The sequence below is a fragment of the Arvicola amphibius genome, chromosome 1, assembly GCF_903992535.2.
Source record: "Arvicola amphibius chromosome 1, mArvAmp1.2, whole genome shotgun sequence".
NCBI classification, from domain to species: Eukaryota; Metazoa; Chordata; class Mammalia; order Rodentia; family Cricetidae; genus Arvicola; species Arvicola amphibius.
Window position 1 is genome coordinate 22,408,757 of NC_052047.1, and position 20,690 is coordinate 22,429,446.

A 20,690-nucleotide genomic window follows, 5' to 3' on the forward strand; every position below is an offset into this window, starting at 1 on the left:
TAAGTGCCAAATGAGATTGATGGATAGATAGGTAGTCATAAAGTTGGTTCAAGATTACATATGCATTTTCAAACCTGACTCAGTGGTGAGACTTCAAGTTCATCTCTCCTTTCCATGCTTCGATTTTATCTGGCTTGATCTTACATGCATCTTGTGCAAACAGTGAGAAGTGAGTTTATATATGCAGCTACCTTGCTGTGTCTAGGAAACAGGGTTTTCTTGTAGTCAGCCACCACCTGTAGTTCTTACCATCTTTCTGCTTCTTTTTCATAAATTATATCTGAGCTTTGGGGGGAGGGGTATGGGAAGCTGATGGAATTTAACAGCTGCTGGGAGAATAGGTGTCAGTTTTCCTGAAGGCTACGGCTCCTGGTAGGTTGACTAGGCTCAAATAGAAGGCCCCACATCTGAGAGATTGTAGGCAGCATAGATTGGACTTGATGGGCAGAGAGAAGATAAAGTTGGGTGGGCAGGGAAAGGTGTGTGTGGATCTAGGAGGAGCTGGGGAGGAGTGAGCATGTTTTAAAGACATTGTAGAAAATTCTTAAACAACATATTAAAAAACAAGAAAAAAATGACTCAGCAGATGGGGAAATGGAATACTCGATGAATTGAGACAAGTGTAAAGCGATGGGCTGCCATGTTTGGAACAGTCCACCTAAAGGTGCTAGTCGAAAATGTCAGAATGCAGTATCGGTGGAAAATAAAATTTCCAGCCAAATTCACATTGTAAAAGTATGGAATCGCGATCTTGGTTAACACTTTAAAATGGTGTTCAAATCCGGATGCTTCCCACAGTCTTCCCAGTATTGTGTGATTCTTCAACTAGTTGCTATGACTACATGGGGCTTTGCATTCCCAGAACAGTCCAATAACCCTCACTTGAGTACCTTTACTCTCAGTGGCTTAGAATGTGTTCTCCAGCTGGCTTATTTGATTCATCGTGTCAGGACCAAGCTTCATTGTTGCCACTCTAGAATGTCTTCCTTACTCCATACAACCTAAGCAACAGATCTTTCAATGGCATGACTACATCTTACTTCTCTGGAAAAGATTTCTGTCATCACTGGGCTACTTTGATTTGTTAATGGCACTAGTTTCCAAACTAGTTCACCTGTTGAACTAGGATGCAAGCTCTACCAAAGTAGAATTCCTGCCTTCCCTTTGGAATTTCGGGCCAAGAACAGTGCATGCAAAGGGTCTATCAGTTGTCTCATTGAATGAATGAACAAAGAAAAACAGGCTTTTCTCAAAGGAAATGTTTATTGTTTTTACTTTATTATATTAAAAGGAGCATATGCTTTTGCATTCATGGAGAATTGTTGGTAGAAGGAATTTTTACAGTCATAAATTCAATGCAGTACTTACTTTGGGTTCCAAGAAATAGGACATAAGTAAAAAATAATGCTAAAAATTTATGAACTTTAACTGAAAATCCAGTTTTAGAATGTTGCTCCTTAAAATATCAGTTTGACAATTTTCAGATTAGTACATATATGCTTACAAGTAAACAAAAGTGTTTGCTTTTTTGTCCGCTGTATGTATATATATGTATGCATATCCCTATGTGTATCCATATGCACATGTGTATGTGTTTGTTTGTGGTGCATAAGTCAAACTTAGAGCATTTGTTTTTTCTGGGCAAGGTACCTAACACCAGTATCTGAATATGTAGCTTCCCAGGATCCCCATTGTATTAGGCAAGCACTGGGCAACATACAGCTAAAATGTTGTCATTTGATTGTAGAATTTCACTAAACATACCGAGCAGTCTTTTGAGTTCTGACCAGCAGCAGCAGAGTGGGAAGTAGAAGGGACACAGACTTTAGCCATTTATTTTCCTGCTTCCTGTTTAAGAATTTCATGAAGAGCCGGGCGGTGGTGGCACACGCCTTTAATCCCAGCACTCGGGAGGCAGAGGCAGGCGGATCTCTGTGAGTTCGAGGCCAGCCTGGTCTACAAGAGCTAGTTCCAGGACAGGCTCCAAAGCTGCAGAGAAACCCTGTCTCAAAAAAAAAAAAAAAAAAAAAAACCCAAAAAAACAAAAAAAGAATTTCATGAAGCAGGGCAGTGGTGGCACACACCTTTAATCCCAGCACTTGGGAGGCAGGTACAGGAAGATCTCTATGAATTCAAGGCCAGCCTGTTCTATAAGAGCTAGTTCCAGGATAGGCACCAAAGCTGCAGAGAAACCCTGTCTTGGGAAAAAAAAAGAATTGCATGGAAGGGTGACTGAACTGGAACCTATGTCCATCTTTGCACGTGGAGGGTGGAAGGCCATATTGACAATAGGAAAAACCATGGAAAACCGTGAAACCATGAAGGCTGATCTCAAGGAATGGCCATGAGCACCTGTACCACGTGCATGAAGCGATTATGAGAGGAGGCTCTGGTTTAAGTTGCCACAGCAACTTAAACAAACCAGAGCAACTTAAACAAACAATTTGTGTAGATGGTGTCTGCTACCATCTACACAAATTCATGCATTAGATAAGGGAAGTTATAAAAATTATAACTCTGTGAGGAGAAGTTCTAAAGAATCATTTGTTTGGTTCCAAGCCATCAGGCAACTACTTTATTGCAAATCACACTTTAAAACTTCCATTTCTCTTCTGACCTGTAGCAGAATAGTTAATGACAGCTTCTAAAAGCAGGATATTCCATCTGTAATGCTGTTTTTATAACTTTTTCCTTCTTTTTAGCTATGCAACCATAAAGCTATTAAAGAAATCACAAAGTAAATGGATATGTATTCTCTTGCTTTGCACACAAATAGTGTCTCTTTATTTTGTATGCATTTATGCTTTTCCCAAAGGTAAGTGTATGTTCAGAAAGCAATGTGACACAGAATGAACTTTAAATAAACAGCTTGACAATTAAATAACAACTCAGAAATTAAGTGAATAGAATACAAGTTGGTGAAGGGAGAAGAGGGTTTTTGTTTTGTTTTGTTTTGTTTTAGATACAAACATTCTATTTAGAAGCAGAATGCTGCTTCCCCAAGTCTTTATTAGAATTGCTCTCTGGGACATTTACAACCATGTCTATACAAACAGCAGCTGGAATGTGTGCCTATTTATAGGAACTCTACAGAATGGAAGAGGCAGGAATGACTTTGCATAAGGTAATCATCTCTGCAGGTCATAGAGCCCACCAGGGCAAGGTTCAGAGATTTCGTGAACGACATTCTGTCTGTGTCAATAAAGGATCTACATCAACACCTGTCATTGTCCTTTGGTGGTCTTTAGATGTATGAATTGACCTGTTCAAACTCTTACTAACACCTGTAGGAAGTACTGTACTCCCATTACACAACATTTCACAGTCCTCTGATTCATCAACTGCTTTAGAGCATCAGTTAAAGACTACAATTATGAGAAGGCATTCTAATAGCTATTCTGTAGGTGGAGAGGACTGTGGTTGTGTAGATGGAAGTGACTTCCTTTAATCTCAACAGTCTCTTAACAATAGGTTTAGGTCAACCGAAGCAGGCAGGGTACAGATTTGTATTTTTTTTTCTTACTGACACACATCAAGCGCAGATTTCTCAAGCTGTGAAATATATTAAGTTCACAAGGCTTTAACAAAGGGTTACCAAGGCACAAGAACCTGCTGTGATTCAAACTACTTTCAGATGTCCTTTTAATTATATTAAATGAAAGTTTGGGTTGGTTTTGATGCTTATGGGCAAACAAGGAAATCTATTGAAAGAACTGCTAAAAAGTACTCCCTGTTGCTGTGGTTAATATACTATGCTGTATGCACACTGCTAGCCAATTTATTCTAGCCACTTTAACAAGGACATCCAGTCTGACAGGGCACATAGGATAGTATCACAAGGAAAGCACAAATCATTAGAGACCTAAGAAAGTTGTTTGACATGCACCGCAGAGCTCTTTGTCACACAGCCAATTAAGTGACCAAACAAGGAACTTGAAAATACTCATTAATTTCTTCCTAGCAATATAAATGGAACATAGACGCCTTCTTGTCTCATTCACCGAAGGCACCCAAGTAAAACTGGCATAATTCAATTTGCACTTTGTCAAAGGTGCAAGTAGCAACTTCAGTTCACAGGAAGTCTGTATCGGTGACAAAAAATTAAAAAGGATGGGCAAAATGTCTTCAGATATTTTACTAGGGTAGAGATTGCTGGAATTTGTCGGGGAATGCTGGTAACACTTTTCTGCTTAAAAGTTGCGATCATCATTGTAGAGCGGGTTCAGCAACACTTGACCATCACTTCTTCCATGGGATGGGACTGGAGAGTTGGCTCAGCACCACAGAGCACAGCTTTCTTACAGAGGACTAAAGCTCCATTCCTGGTGCCATGCCAAGCGACCCACAACCACCTCTAACTCTAGCTCCAGGAACATTCAATGCCTCTGACCTCTAAGGGAACCTGCACTCGTATATTCATGCTCACACGGACATACATGTAAATAGAAATAAATTAAAGTAAAAAGAACTTTGGGTGATTTCAAGATGGCAGACTCTCCTGTTTTAGTTGTACTCCTGCCCTGAAGGTTGTTCCTTAAGTTGTTGCCAGAGTTTCTCCCACTCTTTGACCTCTTATAGAATAGGGAGCTGGGATGCAGGGCCAGATTGTTTTCTTTTTTTTTTTTTTTTTTTTTTGGTTTTTCGAGACAGGGTTTCTCTGTGGCTTTGGAGCCTGTCCTGGAACTAGCTCTTGTAGACCAGGCTGGTCTCGAACTCACAGAGATCCGCCTGCCTCTGCCTCCCGAGTGCTGGGATTAAAGGCGTGCGCCACCACCGCCCGGCCAGATTGTTTTCTAATCATGCTGTAATTCTGGAATTAATCTTCCAAGGGAGAAGCTATTCTAAAGAGAAATACTTGTGCTCTCTGGCTATTGAAGACCCTAAGATATGAAAATTTCCTCGAGAATCCAGGTGAGGTGAGGAAAGGTAGAAGCCCAAATGTGAAGCAGCAGAGAAAGAGATTTCATGGAATTCTGAGAACTGATTAGAGCACATTGCAGGAAACACAAGAGATGATCGGTCAGGGATGCATGGAGACAGAAGCTGACAGGGACCGCTTAGTTATCCATGTTTCTTATACTTTATTTAATCTTAAAACTCAAGCTGAAGCAAGTGGATTTGATGGTCACCGGATGCCTTGATTTGTTTCTCATTCAGATGTGACCACCATAAATGAATCCATCTCTGCTTTTCACTAAAAATTGTCTCCTTAGTTGGCATGTTGAGGATGGTTGCCCAAGCCTACTATGTAGGACTGCCAAAATCCAGGCTTTGGTCTTTAAAAGAAAATCACTCTTGATTTTACCTAGTACAGTGACTTGAAATCTTATTAGTTAACAGTAAGAAATGATAATCTCCTCAAACTAAATTCCAAGCTTATGCCATGTGTATTCCATATCTATTAAACTCAAAAACTTAACATGCCTCACGGCAGGTCCTCTACTTGTCCTTCTAATCACAAATAGAACATTTCAATAAATGGTGACATCATCCTTCTAGCTGCTGGACCTCTCAGCAACTTTCTGTTATTTCAAGTCTTCTTTCTCTGGCATTTTACTCTTTCACCAAGTTCTGTTTTCCAATCTTTTAAAGTATTAAAAATTTGAATGATGACCTCAGCATCCAGCACAAATACGCCCATCAAAGTGACTGTCTATTCTTGGATGCCCACACCATTCAGTCCTTACTACTCAGGCTGAAGAACGTGGTGTCACTCCTCGGCAACCTTCAGTGGTACACTGGATCTTGATAGTGACTGAAATCTCTATGAAGTGTACTTTTATTGCTCTATAAGCAAAGCATGGCTACATGAAGGAGAATGTACTACCTCTGAGACACAAAGAACAGCAATGAAAAGGGAACAAAGCATATTTATTAACTAAGAAAGTGTTCTTCCTTTAAAGCAGAAAAACGGAATGACAAAAACAGCTGTAATTCTTACTTGTTCCTTCTGAGGAAGAGAACAATGTTAGCAAACATTATTAATTGAAGGGTGGTGATTTAAAGTTGAAAAATATAAACAAAATCTTGTATACATTTATGACTCATAAAGACACTTGTTCTTTTCTTTTGTTTTTCTTTTTGGTTTTTCCAGACAGAGTTTCTTTGTAGCTTTAGAGCCTGTTCTGGAACTAGCTGTTGTATTCTAGGCTGGCCTCAAACTCACAGAGATCCGCTAGGCTCTGCCTGCCTCCCAAGTGCTGAGATTAAAGACATGAGCCACCACCGCCTGGCTGGCACTTGTTCTTAAGCTATTTGTATTTATTTATTTATTTATCTATTTATTTATTTATTTATTTATTTATTCATTTATTTATGCTGTATTTCCAAATTCTTATTAAAATCACACGAATCTCTGTGGAAGCCTATGGTCTTTTGCTGGTTCATGGATCACTTTACCCAATGCTGAGGTATCTCATCCATGATCAGAATCATGAAGTCTGGAGTTCACGCATATAGGATAGACTGACAGAAACCCAGTGTGGAGCATCATCAGTCTGACAGCTCCTCTAAACGCTTTTTCTTTTCTTAAAATTCCATTTGTATATCAAGGTCCCCTTTGAAAATGAACAAACCTCCAAATCAAATTCTGTCTGTGTACAAACTTAATATAAGAGCACACAGCCACAGTACAGGTTTACGTGGTGTGGGTTCTTGTACATGTGGGAGAAAAAGAAAGGGGGTTGCTTTATTCTGCTCTCTCTCTGTAATATAAGACACACACACACACACACACACACACCAATGAATATAAACCTATTGGCAGACCCTGCCTCCTACCACATAGTAGTAAGTAAAGTCAGAGACTGCAGTATCGTTGGAGTCAATGCATGCAAGCTTTCAAATCAGCTTCGCGTTTCCACATCCCTTCAGTCATTGACCTCCATGATCATTTGGATCAACTAACGTTTTGTGGGTCTCCATTTTTCACTTTACACACAATGAGTTGTAAGAATTGTTATACAACATTCTTATGAATATTAAGTAAGAATGCAATCTCGTGCCTGTGATCTCAGGCAGGATCCACGAACATGAGACAGGAGGCGCTCACGTGAATAGCATCCTGTTTTACACAGGGAGAGCATCTCTGGGGTCAAACATAAATAACAGAGAACACATAGTGTTCTGCACAATAGTCACATAGCTGCCCCGGTAAATGTTCTTATTATTTACTTTATTTTCTATTATGGTGTTTTGCCTGCATGTATGTCCGTGGAATACATTCATTCACTGTTGGAGTAGCTCAGAAGAGGGCATTGGGTCCCCTCATCCTGGAACTACAGGCAGCTGTGAACGGCCATGTACACACTGGGCATCAAACCCAGGTCCCTTGTTGTTAACCTCTGAGCCATCTCTCCAGCCCAAATATTCTTATTCGTAATAAGAAATCATTGTTATCTTCACCTTGGCATGGAAGAAAACAAGGGACACATCAGAAAAGCAGAGCTGTCGGTGTTAGTTCTGTGACCCTGGCCAGTCTTTCAGTTCCTTTTGCCTCTCTCGAGCCCCCTCATCTTAAGGCCCTTCTGGTAACATTCCAATCTAATAGTTGTTTTATTATGTTTCTAAGGCAGTCCGGACGCCCCTGTCATAAAATTTATAATTCCCTTCATAAATAAAAACAACGCTCTATTACTAGCTATATCTCAGCCTTTTTCCTTGTTATTTTGAGACAAGGTCTCACTAAACTACCCAGGCTAGTATTGAAGTCACTCGGGGGCTCACGATATTCTCCAACCTGAATTCCATAAATCATAGGGGTCCAGGCCTGCATCACCAAGCCAAATTTCAAACAATAATATACTCAGGACAAATTAATGTCCTTTTACTATAATAAATATAATTTTTATATTTTAGTAATCAATAAAGATGTATTATAATAAAAGTCACAGATGAATAAATAAATAAAAGTAAATTGCCTTATGTTTTTAAAACCTTAGCATGCAAATGTACTATTTATGGGATTCATGTATTATTTTAAAACCCACCCAGGTTAAACTGTTCACATATAAACCATTTATGACGGATAAGCTGGTAGGTCTGATTTTGTAGGTGCTTTTGTTTTTGTAATAGAACAAAAGGTGTAAAATAAAAAAACATAAAACATGGATTTTTAACATTCATAAAATCGACTCCCACTCATAAAATGATGAACGGAAGGTAAATGGATTCAGGGAGCAAAACTCATCCCTGGAGGAATCTTGTCTGATGTAAAAGGAAAGGCCACATTTTGTAGACACCCATAATGATAAGCAATGAGGTCAGTATGAATGCTGAAAGCCTTTCAAGTACATCAGGCTCCTGCCTCAGAGAGGGCCCCAGGTATGATCTGAGCCTATAAACAATGGGAAAGATAAAACTGCTCTTCTCGAGTCGGTCAGGGGTGTTTTTCCAGCACCTTTGACCGCAGAGCTTCACGGAATTGCAGTCTACACTAACATGATCAGAAGGAGTGCCTGTATTATTGAGCAGAACATTTCTGCATCACCAGTAGCCTCTGTTTGTATTGTGTCGAGTCAGATAGTTAGTCAATACCTGAAACATTTATTCGCAGCTAGTCAATTATAACACTAGGAGGCCAGCTGTTGAATAAACTGTGCTATTAATTTTCCATTGGAGATTCATGTTTGAATGACCATGCATTTCGGAGATTTAAATGCTGGAAGGCTTATTATCCTGAAAGCAACATTAAGAGGATAGCATAGATTACAACTGAAAACAATCCTGGCAGGGCTGCCACATGCTATGCTCCCCACCTTCCAGTGATGGACGTCCTTCCTCTACCTATCATAGTGTGCTTCCCTAAATGATGTTTTACTAAAACCTTAGACAATAAGCCTTAATATTTTCTTATTCACAGAAATTCCTTACTTCATAAAGGTAATGCAAATACAAAAGATAATCTCCCTAATATTCAATGTCAAATTAGTTATTTTTTTCCTTTCAAATGATTCCCACACAATGCTGTTATTTCCCCATCCTAAGGCCTTCAGACTCAAAATGCAATTTATAAGACAGGACGACAATTTATTTCTATTCTATGTTTTCCTTTAAGAAAGCAACTCAAGCTTGAAATTAATCAAACTAGAGACAAGAGTACCCTACCCTGTACTATGGCACCATGGTATTTAGGTCATCACCAGAGGCAGAAAGCAACTTGTACTTTTTCCACCAATCTTCTGCCAAGGAAAAGGGTCACAGAACTGAAAGAAAAATTCCATGGCCTTTTTTTCTGAAGTAGATTGTATGTCTTCATTTGAGAGACAGTTGCCTGTCTTCAAAAAAGAGAATCAAAGACCCAGAAATGTCGAAAGTCTGAGTGAACAGGCAACGCTATGTCCTCAGTTTACCTGAGGTTGCATTCACAACTCCCTCTGTCCAACACACTCCTCAACTGACCTGCTCCTCTTCAAGCCTAAGCAGAAAAACATATAGCTTTCTCTGCCTCTCTGCGTTTTCTTTTTCAAAGGTTTCCATGCCACATAGAGTTTATCTTTACTAAATTACTCTATTTCTTATGTTATTCTGTCAATTTTTTGTTAAAAGAGGCCTTTCCATTAGGCAAGAGATATGTAAGACAAACAAACAACCAAAAATGTTTCCCACCTTAGAGATGGAAATATGATGGTTAAATTTGCATGTTGGAAAATGAACTAGAATATTGGTAACCCTTGCAACGCATCCTTGAGTGACTGAGAAGACATGGAAAATATCTCATTTACTCAAAGTACACTTGATATTTCTCCAATATGATATTAACTAAAGAAAGATGAACAGAAGTTTAATTATTCAATATTATCTAATTTATGCTAAAAACCCTTTGGCAGAGATTGTAATTTTTTATTTGTTAACACTTTTGAGGAAATGATGGAGTCTGTGTATTTTTAAAATGGGGCAAGAAAAAGTAATTGTGGTCCAATGAAATAAATGACTAAGAAGAGACAGATATCACACTCATTCATTAAAATGTCTACCTCTTCTGCATTTTAAAACCTGAATGATTCTTCCCTAAAGTCATCTCCCCTAAGTTTCTTTTGACATGATTTCAGCAAATTAGTTTTCTAACTATTAATTCAATATCCCAGCTTTATATTAGCCATAAAGTTAGTAGATGTGAGTATTCAGGTCTTTGGAGAAATACAAGTGAACAGACAGATATCTAATATTTATAACAAGTAAAGCCATTAAGAGTATAAGAAGACAAAGTCAATGTTGCCATATTATATGAAAAAGTGGATAAACTGTTAAAATTTTTATTTGGTACTGCCGATCCTCACAAACACTAACTTGGCTCCTGACGTCATTTTTCTCTAAACATAAATGGATTTGCATCAATAGAATGCTGTGATTTGCACACAGAGAACATGAAGCTGACAGGCATAAAATAAAAGCCAGGTGTGGTGACACACACCTTTAATCCCAGCATTCTGGAGGGAGGTAGATGGATCTCTGTGGGTTTGAGGCCAGCCTAGTCTACAAAGTAAACTGCAGGACAGTCAGCACTGTCTTGGAATAGATAGATAGATAGATAGATAGATAGATAGATAGATAGATAGATAGATAGATAGATACTAGGTCTCTACACAAAACACCAGATAGAACACAACCCAGGAAGACAGTCAGCTTGTTGAGTCCCATTCTCTTTTACACTAAACCCCAAGACCACAAGAACTGTGTTGTGAGGAATATAAATTTGCATTTTGAATAAATTATATTTACATATCATCTCAATGAGAGTAATGTGGTGATAATCCTTCTGGAATCCCGAGTTCCACTTTGAAAAAGAACTAAGATTATTTCAAATACCTCATACTGTGTCTTATCTTAAATGACTCTGACTGATAATTCAGAATGAACTAACAATTCAGTGTATGAATAAAATCTATATAGCGACTCTGTGAAAAAACAGGGATTTATATGTTATATCAAACTCAGCTCTTAGATGAAAATGTTCCGTGCCTCAAGATTCACCTTCTCTCTAGTCTGTTTCTCATGCTTGACAGAACTTGGCACCATCAGCTTTCTTTTTAACACATACTCTCTTTCCATTCCCACCCTGCAGGCCCTCCCTGAAGTTCCTTTAGTTCAATATGGCACATTATCGTTTTTCCTCAGACGCCCATACATGCGATCGCCAACAGAGACAATTCAACAACTTAACACATTTATAAAAACACAGAAAGTACCTGGACATAGGCTCTGCAAGAGCGCTCTCTTTTCTGAAGCTGAATCCATTAAGACAGCAGATTAAACACAGAATAGAAAAAACAAGTTAGTGACAGAAGAAAAATAAAAGAAAACATCCACATAAGCACCTTACTTTTTGATTCGCTACTTTTACAGAAGAAAACGAAGGCTATGCTGCAGCAATATGGCAGACAAAAAAAAAAAAAAAAACAAAAAACTTTTTTCTGAGCAGCCCACCTAAAAACAAGATCGTGGAAATTGTTGACAGAAAGAAACCTTTGAACACATTTAGTAGAAATTAGTACAGATCAATAGACATTCATGTGAAATGGTCCAGGGCACATCTGGTTAGTTATTCATTTATGAGCCACTAGTGGAGACATAAGATGGTTAAGTCAATTATGCAAAAAGTTTGGAACCCATTATTTTAAAAAGAGATTATGTGTGGTTTTCAAAACAGCCTAGATGGTCAATTGTCTGTTTATAACATGTGTTCATTCATACCTTCAAAATCCTACTATAAGCAAGATAGACATGTCCATTCTCTGTGACTATATTTACCCCTATGGGACAAATATTGAGTCAGATAACTGGAGATTACAAGAATGCGATTCATTTCCTGACTTGTTGCTTCTTTCATTTCTTAAAGAATTGGATTTGACAGTCTTGGCCAAAATAGAAAACATTTTAGAAACTAGTGGGGTAAGAAGCTTGATTTAATTTGTTTTTGTTGACAGAAGTGGTTTTCAGTCCCCAAACATTTTCTCCTGATGCTAAAATGAATAATCAATAACCATTCATTCAAGCTGTTTAAATGAGTGACCCAAATTTTAATAAATCAGACTCTGGGATTTCATATTTTCTCCTGGGTTTTTCAGTTCCCTTGGTTATTAGCCTTGAAATGCAAAATAGTTTATCCAATTTTAGGGAGTACTTGCTCTGACACTCTTTGTGTAGCTAGCTAATACTGTAGCAACCCTAATGCAGGCTTTCTTCAATGAGGGAGCAGTAACTTTGCTGAAGAATGAAGTCAGGAATGAGAGCAAGTGAATCACCAATGCTGGCATTCAGATCACTGACTCACATCACAATTATGTAGGACTCAGCTCTCCAGAATTTCAATGTGGAGTGCAATTGATTTGTACCTAGTTGACTTTGCAAATCTGATGGGCTGTAACTGCTTTGCGGAGAGTAGGGACCACAGGAAATGAGAACAAGCCAGCAAGCACATGAGGAACCTTTGCCCTCCCATCTCCCTACCCCTTCATGCAAATTAACATATGACAAACTGCATTATATAAACAATTGGAGAGCGCCAAATGGGAAACAAAAGAGAGCATTAAAAAGCCCCAGGAATGGAAATTTGCCCATTATGTAGTTATTTGATATTCAGTCTAGGCAAGCTGATTAGCTGTAGCCAGTTAGAATGTGACATTAATTGCCAGCTTTACCTGATAGCCCCAGACATCAACACCACTTTTAAATAAAGATACAAAGTATTGCAATAAGAAGTCATGTTATGGATATGTAACATTAATAGAAATCAGTACTCCCAGCCCATTATTATAAGAATAGCTGGCAGCCATATTCATTAGTAGCATCCAGTCAGCTAGGGTAATAACACATTAAAGTCACAGCATGCCACAGTATATAGGCAGCTGTCGAATATGCCATCAGAGACTCGGGTGTGATTGTTTCAGGACACAAGAGAAAAAGAATAACTCCTTCTTACTCAGCATGACAAAGAAACCTAATACATTATATCTTAATAAATAAAGACAAAAATTACATTTGCTTACCAAAGAAACTGAAGCAAGAGCTATCTGCCAGAAAAAAAAAAAATCTGGCTTTTTAATGTTGAATGATTATTATATAAAAACATTTTTCAATTTTAACGAGTGGCAGTCTTACCCCACCAAAAACAGAGAACTAAAATCAGTAAAAGACAAATTTATGACTCTTAAAATTTCCACTCAAAAGGGAAATATTTTAAAAATGAATTTTTTACAGGAGCGTTAGTCTTCTACTGTCAAAATTTTTTATTTCCCAGGTTGGAAAGATGACGTTAACAGTCCAGGGCACAGAATTCAACTATTCCATTTGTGAGTATCTATATTTGATGCTAACCATCTGACATGATAAGAGTCTACTACATAATATTTAGTTTTATATATATGTATGTATATATAAAACTGATATTCTTTACAAATATGCAGCATATACTTTGTGCTTACAATTTATGCACATAAATATTTATTAAAGTACGAAAAAAGTCATAAAGTATATTTCTTTTTCTTTCTTTTTTTTTTTTTTTTTTGGTTTTTCGAGACAGGGTTTCTCTGCAGCTTTTTTAGAGCCTGTCCTGGAACTAGCTCTTGTAGACCAGGCTGGCCTCAAACTCACAGAGATCTGCCTGCCTCTGCCTCCCGAGTCTTATATTTCTTGAAATGAAACATTTAAATTTGCTTCTTTAAAGTTAAAATTTGCAGAAACAAACACTCAAAATCTGATTGGTAAAGATTCAAATATATGAGTCATTTAAAAATTAAAATGAAATGTATATTTTAATTCAGTTTCTTGCCCTACCAGTTTTTAAGAAATATTAAGTAGGTAAAATTATCTTATTAAAAAATTTGAGAAAAAAATCTAATGGATTTTAACATGCTTTTGTTAATGTTTCCTAAATTTCCACTTCCTGATTAAAAACTATTTACACTGTCAATTATTTTGAGAGAGGAATTTGTAGGAAACAATAACCAGTTGCATTTATCTACACTAATTTTGCTACCATTTAGCATAAAAAAAACTGAGAAAGTACTACCAAAAAGAACTGGAAATACAAAAGACTGGCACATATTTCCCTAAATTAAAAGTCAACTAAGGTCATAATTAAAATAGTAAAGTCAATTAAATATAAGTATTGTTTTTTTTTTTTTAATCATGCAACTCGCCAGAAGAAAGAAAAAAAAAATCAACACGAACGTCTCAAAACAGTCTTAAAACTGAAAGACAGACAAAGCTGAGGTTCTCACCTTGTTCAAGCTGCGAGCTGCACTGTCTTTCCCGCCTGGGGTCAAATTCCGGAGCTGTACGTCCAGGAGACCAACCAGCTGGTCCATGGCACGGACTGAATAGGTGATGTCCCCAGCATTCAAATGATTTCTGGTCTGTTCCGCCAGCTCTCTAGCAATATTGGCAGCTGTCTCTCCAGACTTTAACTATAATTTAAATGGAAAGGAAAAATGCATTTATATGTTTTTTTTTCGTTGGTCTCCTTTAGCAATTGTTTGTGCATTGTTAATTACAGTTATTGAGTCAAGAAACAGTTTTTAAATCCCATCCTCAATCCCCAGCACTCTATAAAGTTTCCTGATAACTCAGCCTTTCCTCTGAAGCCTGACTTTCAAATCATGTGTTCAAGAAGGCTTTTTGAGGATACTTTCTTCTAAAGATTATTTCTCTCCTAAGTTAGTCATGTGGGTGGTTAAGTCTGAGGTGTGTCCCACAATTTTCTCTGCTAGTCTCTAAGTTGGGCTTTGGTGAGAGCTTCTTGTGGGTCCCTACTCTATATTCTCAAGAAGCTGTCCATGCTTTTCATCATGCCATGATGGGCACTTAATGGACTAAGTGAACTCACGGTTTCTGAGATCTGTGAAATATACTCTCGGCGAAATTCCTTCTTTCCTCCTACTAAACTAAGAAGTTTTCTCCCAATACATCGTGGAGCAAATTACTCCCGAATTTCCGGTAGTTTTCCTTTCTGAATCACATTGATTTTTAAATATATTCTTCAAAACATAACCAATTGTCAACACTTTAAAGGTGTTAAGGGAACTAAAGACAATATTCCAGGACCTCCCAAATATACTTTGCAGCCTTGATACAAGAAAACACAAACATAACTTCACTCATAAGAATTATGTGAAATAAATCTCTGCGAAGTAAATAAGTACCACTTCCCAGTTCATAATGTTCATTATCATTTTAAATTCTTAGAATTAAATTTAAATAATAATTTGAGTTTCTGAAACAATACTACAGAACATTTTCATAAGGAAGAATGTAATGAAAAACTTTTCTTTAGATTCCACGTGTCTTATGTTCATCTTTCTAAACTATAACCTACTCCATTGTTAATTAAGCATATGAAGATCATTATTTATGGATTAATTTTCTTATCTTCTCATGTTCTTGTAAGATGACCAGTGTAGACTATAACAAAAAAACAAATAGAAATTTTCTCTTTGTAAATTGTTTCCCAGTGATAATTAAGGAAGATACAAACTCATTAGAATAGCAAGTGAAGAAGGGTTCACTATGGGATGCTTCATGTTCTCAGTGGTACCAAACACTTAAAAACAAACTGATATAAAAAAACCCTAATAAGTAAATTGCAGTGATCAGAACATCTACACAATGTATAATCACAAGCATACACATATATGCATAAAAAACCTAATTCAAAAATTAAGTGCAATAATAGCAAGCACTGGCAAGGTTATGGAAATGACTATCACTCCCATAACTCTGGCCAAGAGTTTATAATTACATAGCTCTTACACAAGGTAAACTCTTGATGCTAAGACGTATTGCTGTTGGATATAAGAAATAATGTCCTGATGTCAAAACTAAACATTCAAAGACATCCAATCAGGCTTGTGACTGAAATCAATAGAGGTTATGATAATACAGACTCGCTTAATTATAAATGTACAATTCCAACATTTTAAAAGTATGAAGGAGTTTAATGTGTTGATATTTCTTTAAAATACACTGCTAGAATCATACTACTTAGAAAACATTTCAAATATGTACATATGTATATGTGTTTACATATTTATCTATATTAATATATTTAAATATACTTAAAAGCTTGAATATTCAGAAATAAAGGAAAAATTATTACTGGTAATGTTGTAATTTCACAAAAATATATTCACATTATGTAAAAACATATTTTACGGTTAGTAAAGTTATTGTTAAAATAAAATCATTATTTTGCAGAAATTATTAAAGTAAAACTAAAACAGAGCACATCAACTATAATGTAATGGGTTCAAAAATTTCTTTAGGGTCTTTATATTTAAAATACCTATAAGATCAAATGAACTACACTACAGATTTGAAGGATAACTATGCAACAATTTATATGTATGTATATATATATATACCAAAATAACATTCATGACCTACCAGTACTTTATGGAATTATATTTAAACAGCAACAAAGTGACCAATCTGAGATTTTTTTTATTAATGATGTAAAATGAAATGCTACAATATAATGAATCAACAAAATCTAAAATTCAGTGGGCTGGGTAAATAGCTCAGTTAGACCTGGACTTAATGCCAATACAGAAAGAAAGAAAAAGAGATGGAGGAGGGGAAGGGAAAATGGAGACATACAGGAAATGAGAATGTAAGCAAAGAAGAAATTTCAATATTAATAGATAAGTAATGAATTGTGACTTGTTAGGTGCTAGTGACACAGAAGAAAACAATAGGTTCTTGAAAGTGGCAGATTCTGTCTTGTCATGTGCGTATACCTTGAGTCCTAAGGTCCTGCACAAATTAAAAGCTAGTCCTGCCACTCCAAACCAGTGGCTGTGGAGTACTTTGTCAGGCAAGCCAAGAGAATGAATTTCACAGACAATGGGTAAATATAGAAATGAATTTGATTGTAGGACTTTAAGGAAGACTTCAAAGAAGGGGGCGGAGGGAAGGAAGGAAGGAAGGAAGGAAGGAAGGAAGGAAGGAAGGAAGGAAGGAAGAAAGGAAGGAAGGAAGGAAGGAAAAGGTCAAGCTCTCTGCAGCAAGATTAGACCCCATAATATGAGTTCATTAAGATATTAAGGGCATTCTATAGGCAAGGGAGCTAAAATTAGAAAGTATAAAAGAAAGAGAAGAAAAAACAAGGCAGGAACCAGAACCCCTTCTTTTGTTTTCTCCTCTGACCAGGGCCGAACTAAGGACATTTTGAGACTGGAATCAATGTCTCCATCTCTAAATCAGCTGAGCGCCTTGTACCTCCCTTTCTTATCTATTAACTATTTGAAGCCAGTACTCCATCAATGAATGTGGATCCAGGTAAAAAAGTTTGCAAACCTCTTCCTGTGTTGTAGATATATGGGACCTGCTGGTCCTATAGCTTCCCAAAGCTCACTCTTTTAATCAGTGTGGCATTCTTGGGTCATGCCTTCTACTTCTCTACTTTTTCTATCTTCATAATAATAAGCACAGCTTTATTATTGTTTTATTTTGCCAATCATTTTGCTGCATTCTGTACTTTTTTTTTGTCTATGAAAAGATTTGGCAGACGGACTTCAGAAGCTGTTTGATTCGATTATGTACCATGGTAGAAAAAAAAAAAGATGGTATTATAAATCAGGTGAAATATTATTTTCAATACCACAGTACTTTTAAAACTGCATATATAATAATTAACTTTCATAATATCTATCAGTAGCTGCTATGAAAAGGAAAAAGTATCAAACTGAGAAGCAAATTATCAGCAACACTAGCATTTTCATATTGCAATTCCATGTACTATTTCAGTGGCAGTGTATAAGCATAGTCTTCAATATTATTATGTCACTGGGTTTGAAAATAAGTTGCAAAGAAGAGTTATGATTCTATTATCTAAGAATTTAACTTTTCATATATAGCCATGAAACACTGAAAAGAAATGATTACTAAGTGAAGATACAATGATTCCCAGCACAAAAGATTAACAGTGAATAATCCTACTGTTTATATACCTGCTGATGACAAAATGATGCAGTCGTGGGAGCCACTCAGTCATTAATTTATCTTTAAATTAATAACCATACATAACTTTCAAGAAATATTTGCTTAAACTGGGTGAGGTAGTATGCACCTGTGATTCTAGCTCTAGCAGGCAGAGTCCAGTCATCTCCGCAAGTTCCAGGACAGCCAGGGCTACGCAGAGAAACCCTGTTAAAAATCAATCAAACAAACAAACAAAGCATACCCAGAAGCCTTTATTTACGAAGACAAAACAACCCCATTGCCCACATGGACACTGAAACTAAATGCTATCAAAGTTGTGAGGGAAAATGTGTATGAAAATCTTTCTTGAAATACTTTTTAAGCAAACTAAAATCCTATAACCGCTGTTTCTCTCTGAACTATAAAATGGAATAAATCACAAAAAGTTATTACTGGCAAAATAAAGCAAAAAAAAAAAATGCTCATTTGCCCTTAAACAGCTTACTTGGGATCTTTATATTGTGGTTGGAATGTGAAATGCTCATCAGACATCGTCTTCTACTGTTGGTTCTGTCTTGGGACACTGCAGTACTTTTAGGAAGTGTTCCTTGACGGAGGAACTGGGTTATTGGGGCAGGCATTATTACTGTTTAAGAACTCAGCCCTGGAACCTGCTCACTCTGATTCCTGTTGTGCTTGAACCCACCACCATGGGACCTCCCCTGCCTGCCATTCTCCCTTCCCTACCATGATGGAGTGTACTCTTAAAACTGAGTCAAGATAAACCTTTCTTCCTTTAAGTTGCTTCTTCTAAGGTATCTGGCCACAACAATGAGTAAAAATGAAAAAAAAATTGAATACGGAAGTAATGTACATGAAAGTATATAATATTAATTGAGCAATACAACTATAACAACACAATTATTTATGATATGTCTTGGGAATATAGCATAGGGTAACAAACCTTTGGAAAGGAAAAGGGAGGACAGAGGCAACGGCTCTGTGAAACCTTAAAAAATAATTCTAGGGAAACCTTAAAAAATAAGTATAGGGATGGAGAGATGGCTCAGTGATTAAGGATCTGTCTGTTCTTCTGAGAGACCTGGCTTCAATTTTCGGCACCGTAATGGCAGCTATCAACTGTCTGTAACTCCAAGATCTGACACTCTTACACAGATATGGATGCAGGCAAAATTACCAATGCAAAGAAAATAAAATTAAATTACTAAAAAAATAAGTCCAGAGTTATTGTTTGAGATGAAATGCCAAAGGAAGCTTGTAGCGAGAAAGAACATGTTAAGGAAGTAAGTCATTATACATTTTTAAACACATAGAATAACTTTGGTCAGGGAGGATAGAGTGCTAAAGGTAAAACTATAGAGAAAAAAAAAATTGCAAGTCAGACATTGTGACACACACTAATCCCAGCACTCAAGAAGCAAGGGAATGCAGATCTGAGTTCAAGTCAGCCTTGGCTACAGAGCAAGATCCAGAACACCCAGGACTAGCTACACAGAAAAACCCTATCTCAAAAATAACGACACCACCACCAACAAAACAAACAAATAAATAAAGAACAAAAGAAATGATATATTTTCTGCCTAGAGAACCCAATATTAATAGTTACTGAGGACAAACCTAGCCCAGTGAATTGGCCTCCAAATGAGAAGGGTAAATATACTGTAACAACTCTGTCTTTGCCATATCTTCTCCTGTGGGTCAGATTCCTCTTAGTTCCATTCATCCATGCATGTTGGTCATTTGAGAAATGTTTTGCCCCAAACTATAATATCCAATAATTTTCACTGCTCAGGGTTAAAGATAACCAGCTACAAGAACCAGAAATACCAAATCATGATAGATGTGTAAATAGGTTGAACCCAAGTTCCTGCCAAATCTACATCTAATCCCAGGAAAGACACAAATATTCCTTCCATTCAGTAGATTATTGTTCTATGTCATTATTCTCTTCTACCTGTACCCCTTGCCATCATTTGGATATACAAAGACTCCTACGACTTGGACTTCATAGCCAGCTAGTGGACTTTGGGCTTCAGTATTAGATTAGTAGGACGCTATCTTCATCAATGGATTAATAATACTTTGATTTTTAATATTATCCAATTTGTATGGCTTCTGCTTCTGCCTCCTGAGAGTTGTGATTCCAAACACGAGCCACATGCTGGGCTGTCAGAACATGGTTAAAAGAATAATCCGCAGTGAACGGTGTCTTGAAGAACTGTGAGAGAGGCTCCAGGAAAAAAGGTGGAGGGCCGTTTACCGCAGGCACATTTTGCTCCCTGGGTTGATCCTGGTCCTGTGATGCACATTTATATTCGATTTACGAAATAAGCTTATTCTTGTCAGATGTCAGAACACATCTGTAGAACCAAATCTAGTCAGTGTACTCTCAGTGTGGATATGACTTGCTTTCATACTTGCCCAGATGTGAGCTACAGTACATGCTAGGCAACTGTGTTGATATTGGTCTGTCCTTAGAAAGTTCTGGGAAATGGATGCTATGTTAATACTTAGTATGTGCTTACTGACATTCATTTACATGTTTTCCTGAACTCAAACAACCTTCTTTGGATCATTGTTTTCTTTGTTTCATTCCTGTATAAAAGCACACTGAAGCTGAAATAATTGTCTGCAACATTAGACTGTAGTCCACACTGTGCTTTCAGGTCTCAGACCCCAAGACTAGCAGGTATAATATGCATAGGCCAATGAAGTTGACACTGAACTTGTAATTTTGTGGCACAATTTGGAGG

The 20,690-nt window shown here is 37.1% G+C and overlaps 1 protein-coding gene across 1 annotated transcript in view; it reads right to left on the reverse strand.

Annotated features, from left to right (window-relative positions):
- The window catches only part of Adgrl3 (adhesion G protein-coupled receptor L3), a 457,067-nt gene that overhangs the window by 119,606 nt on the left and 316,771 nt on the right, over positions 1-20,690 (reverse strand). Inside the window, exons 10-11 of the mRNA XM_038331368.1 lie at positions 14,220-14,405; positions 11,187-11,225 (exon numbers count right to left, since the gene is read on the reverse strand). Coding sequence (XP_038187296.1) covers positions 11,187-11,225; positions 14,220-14,405 — 225 coding nt within the window. The remainder of the gene's footprint in view (positions 1-11,186; positions 11,226-14,219; positions 14,406-20,690) is intronic.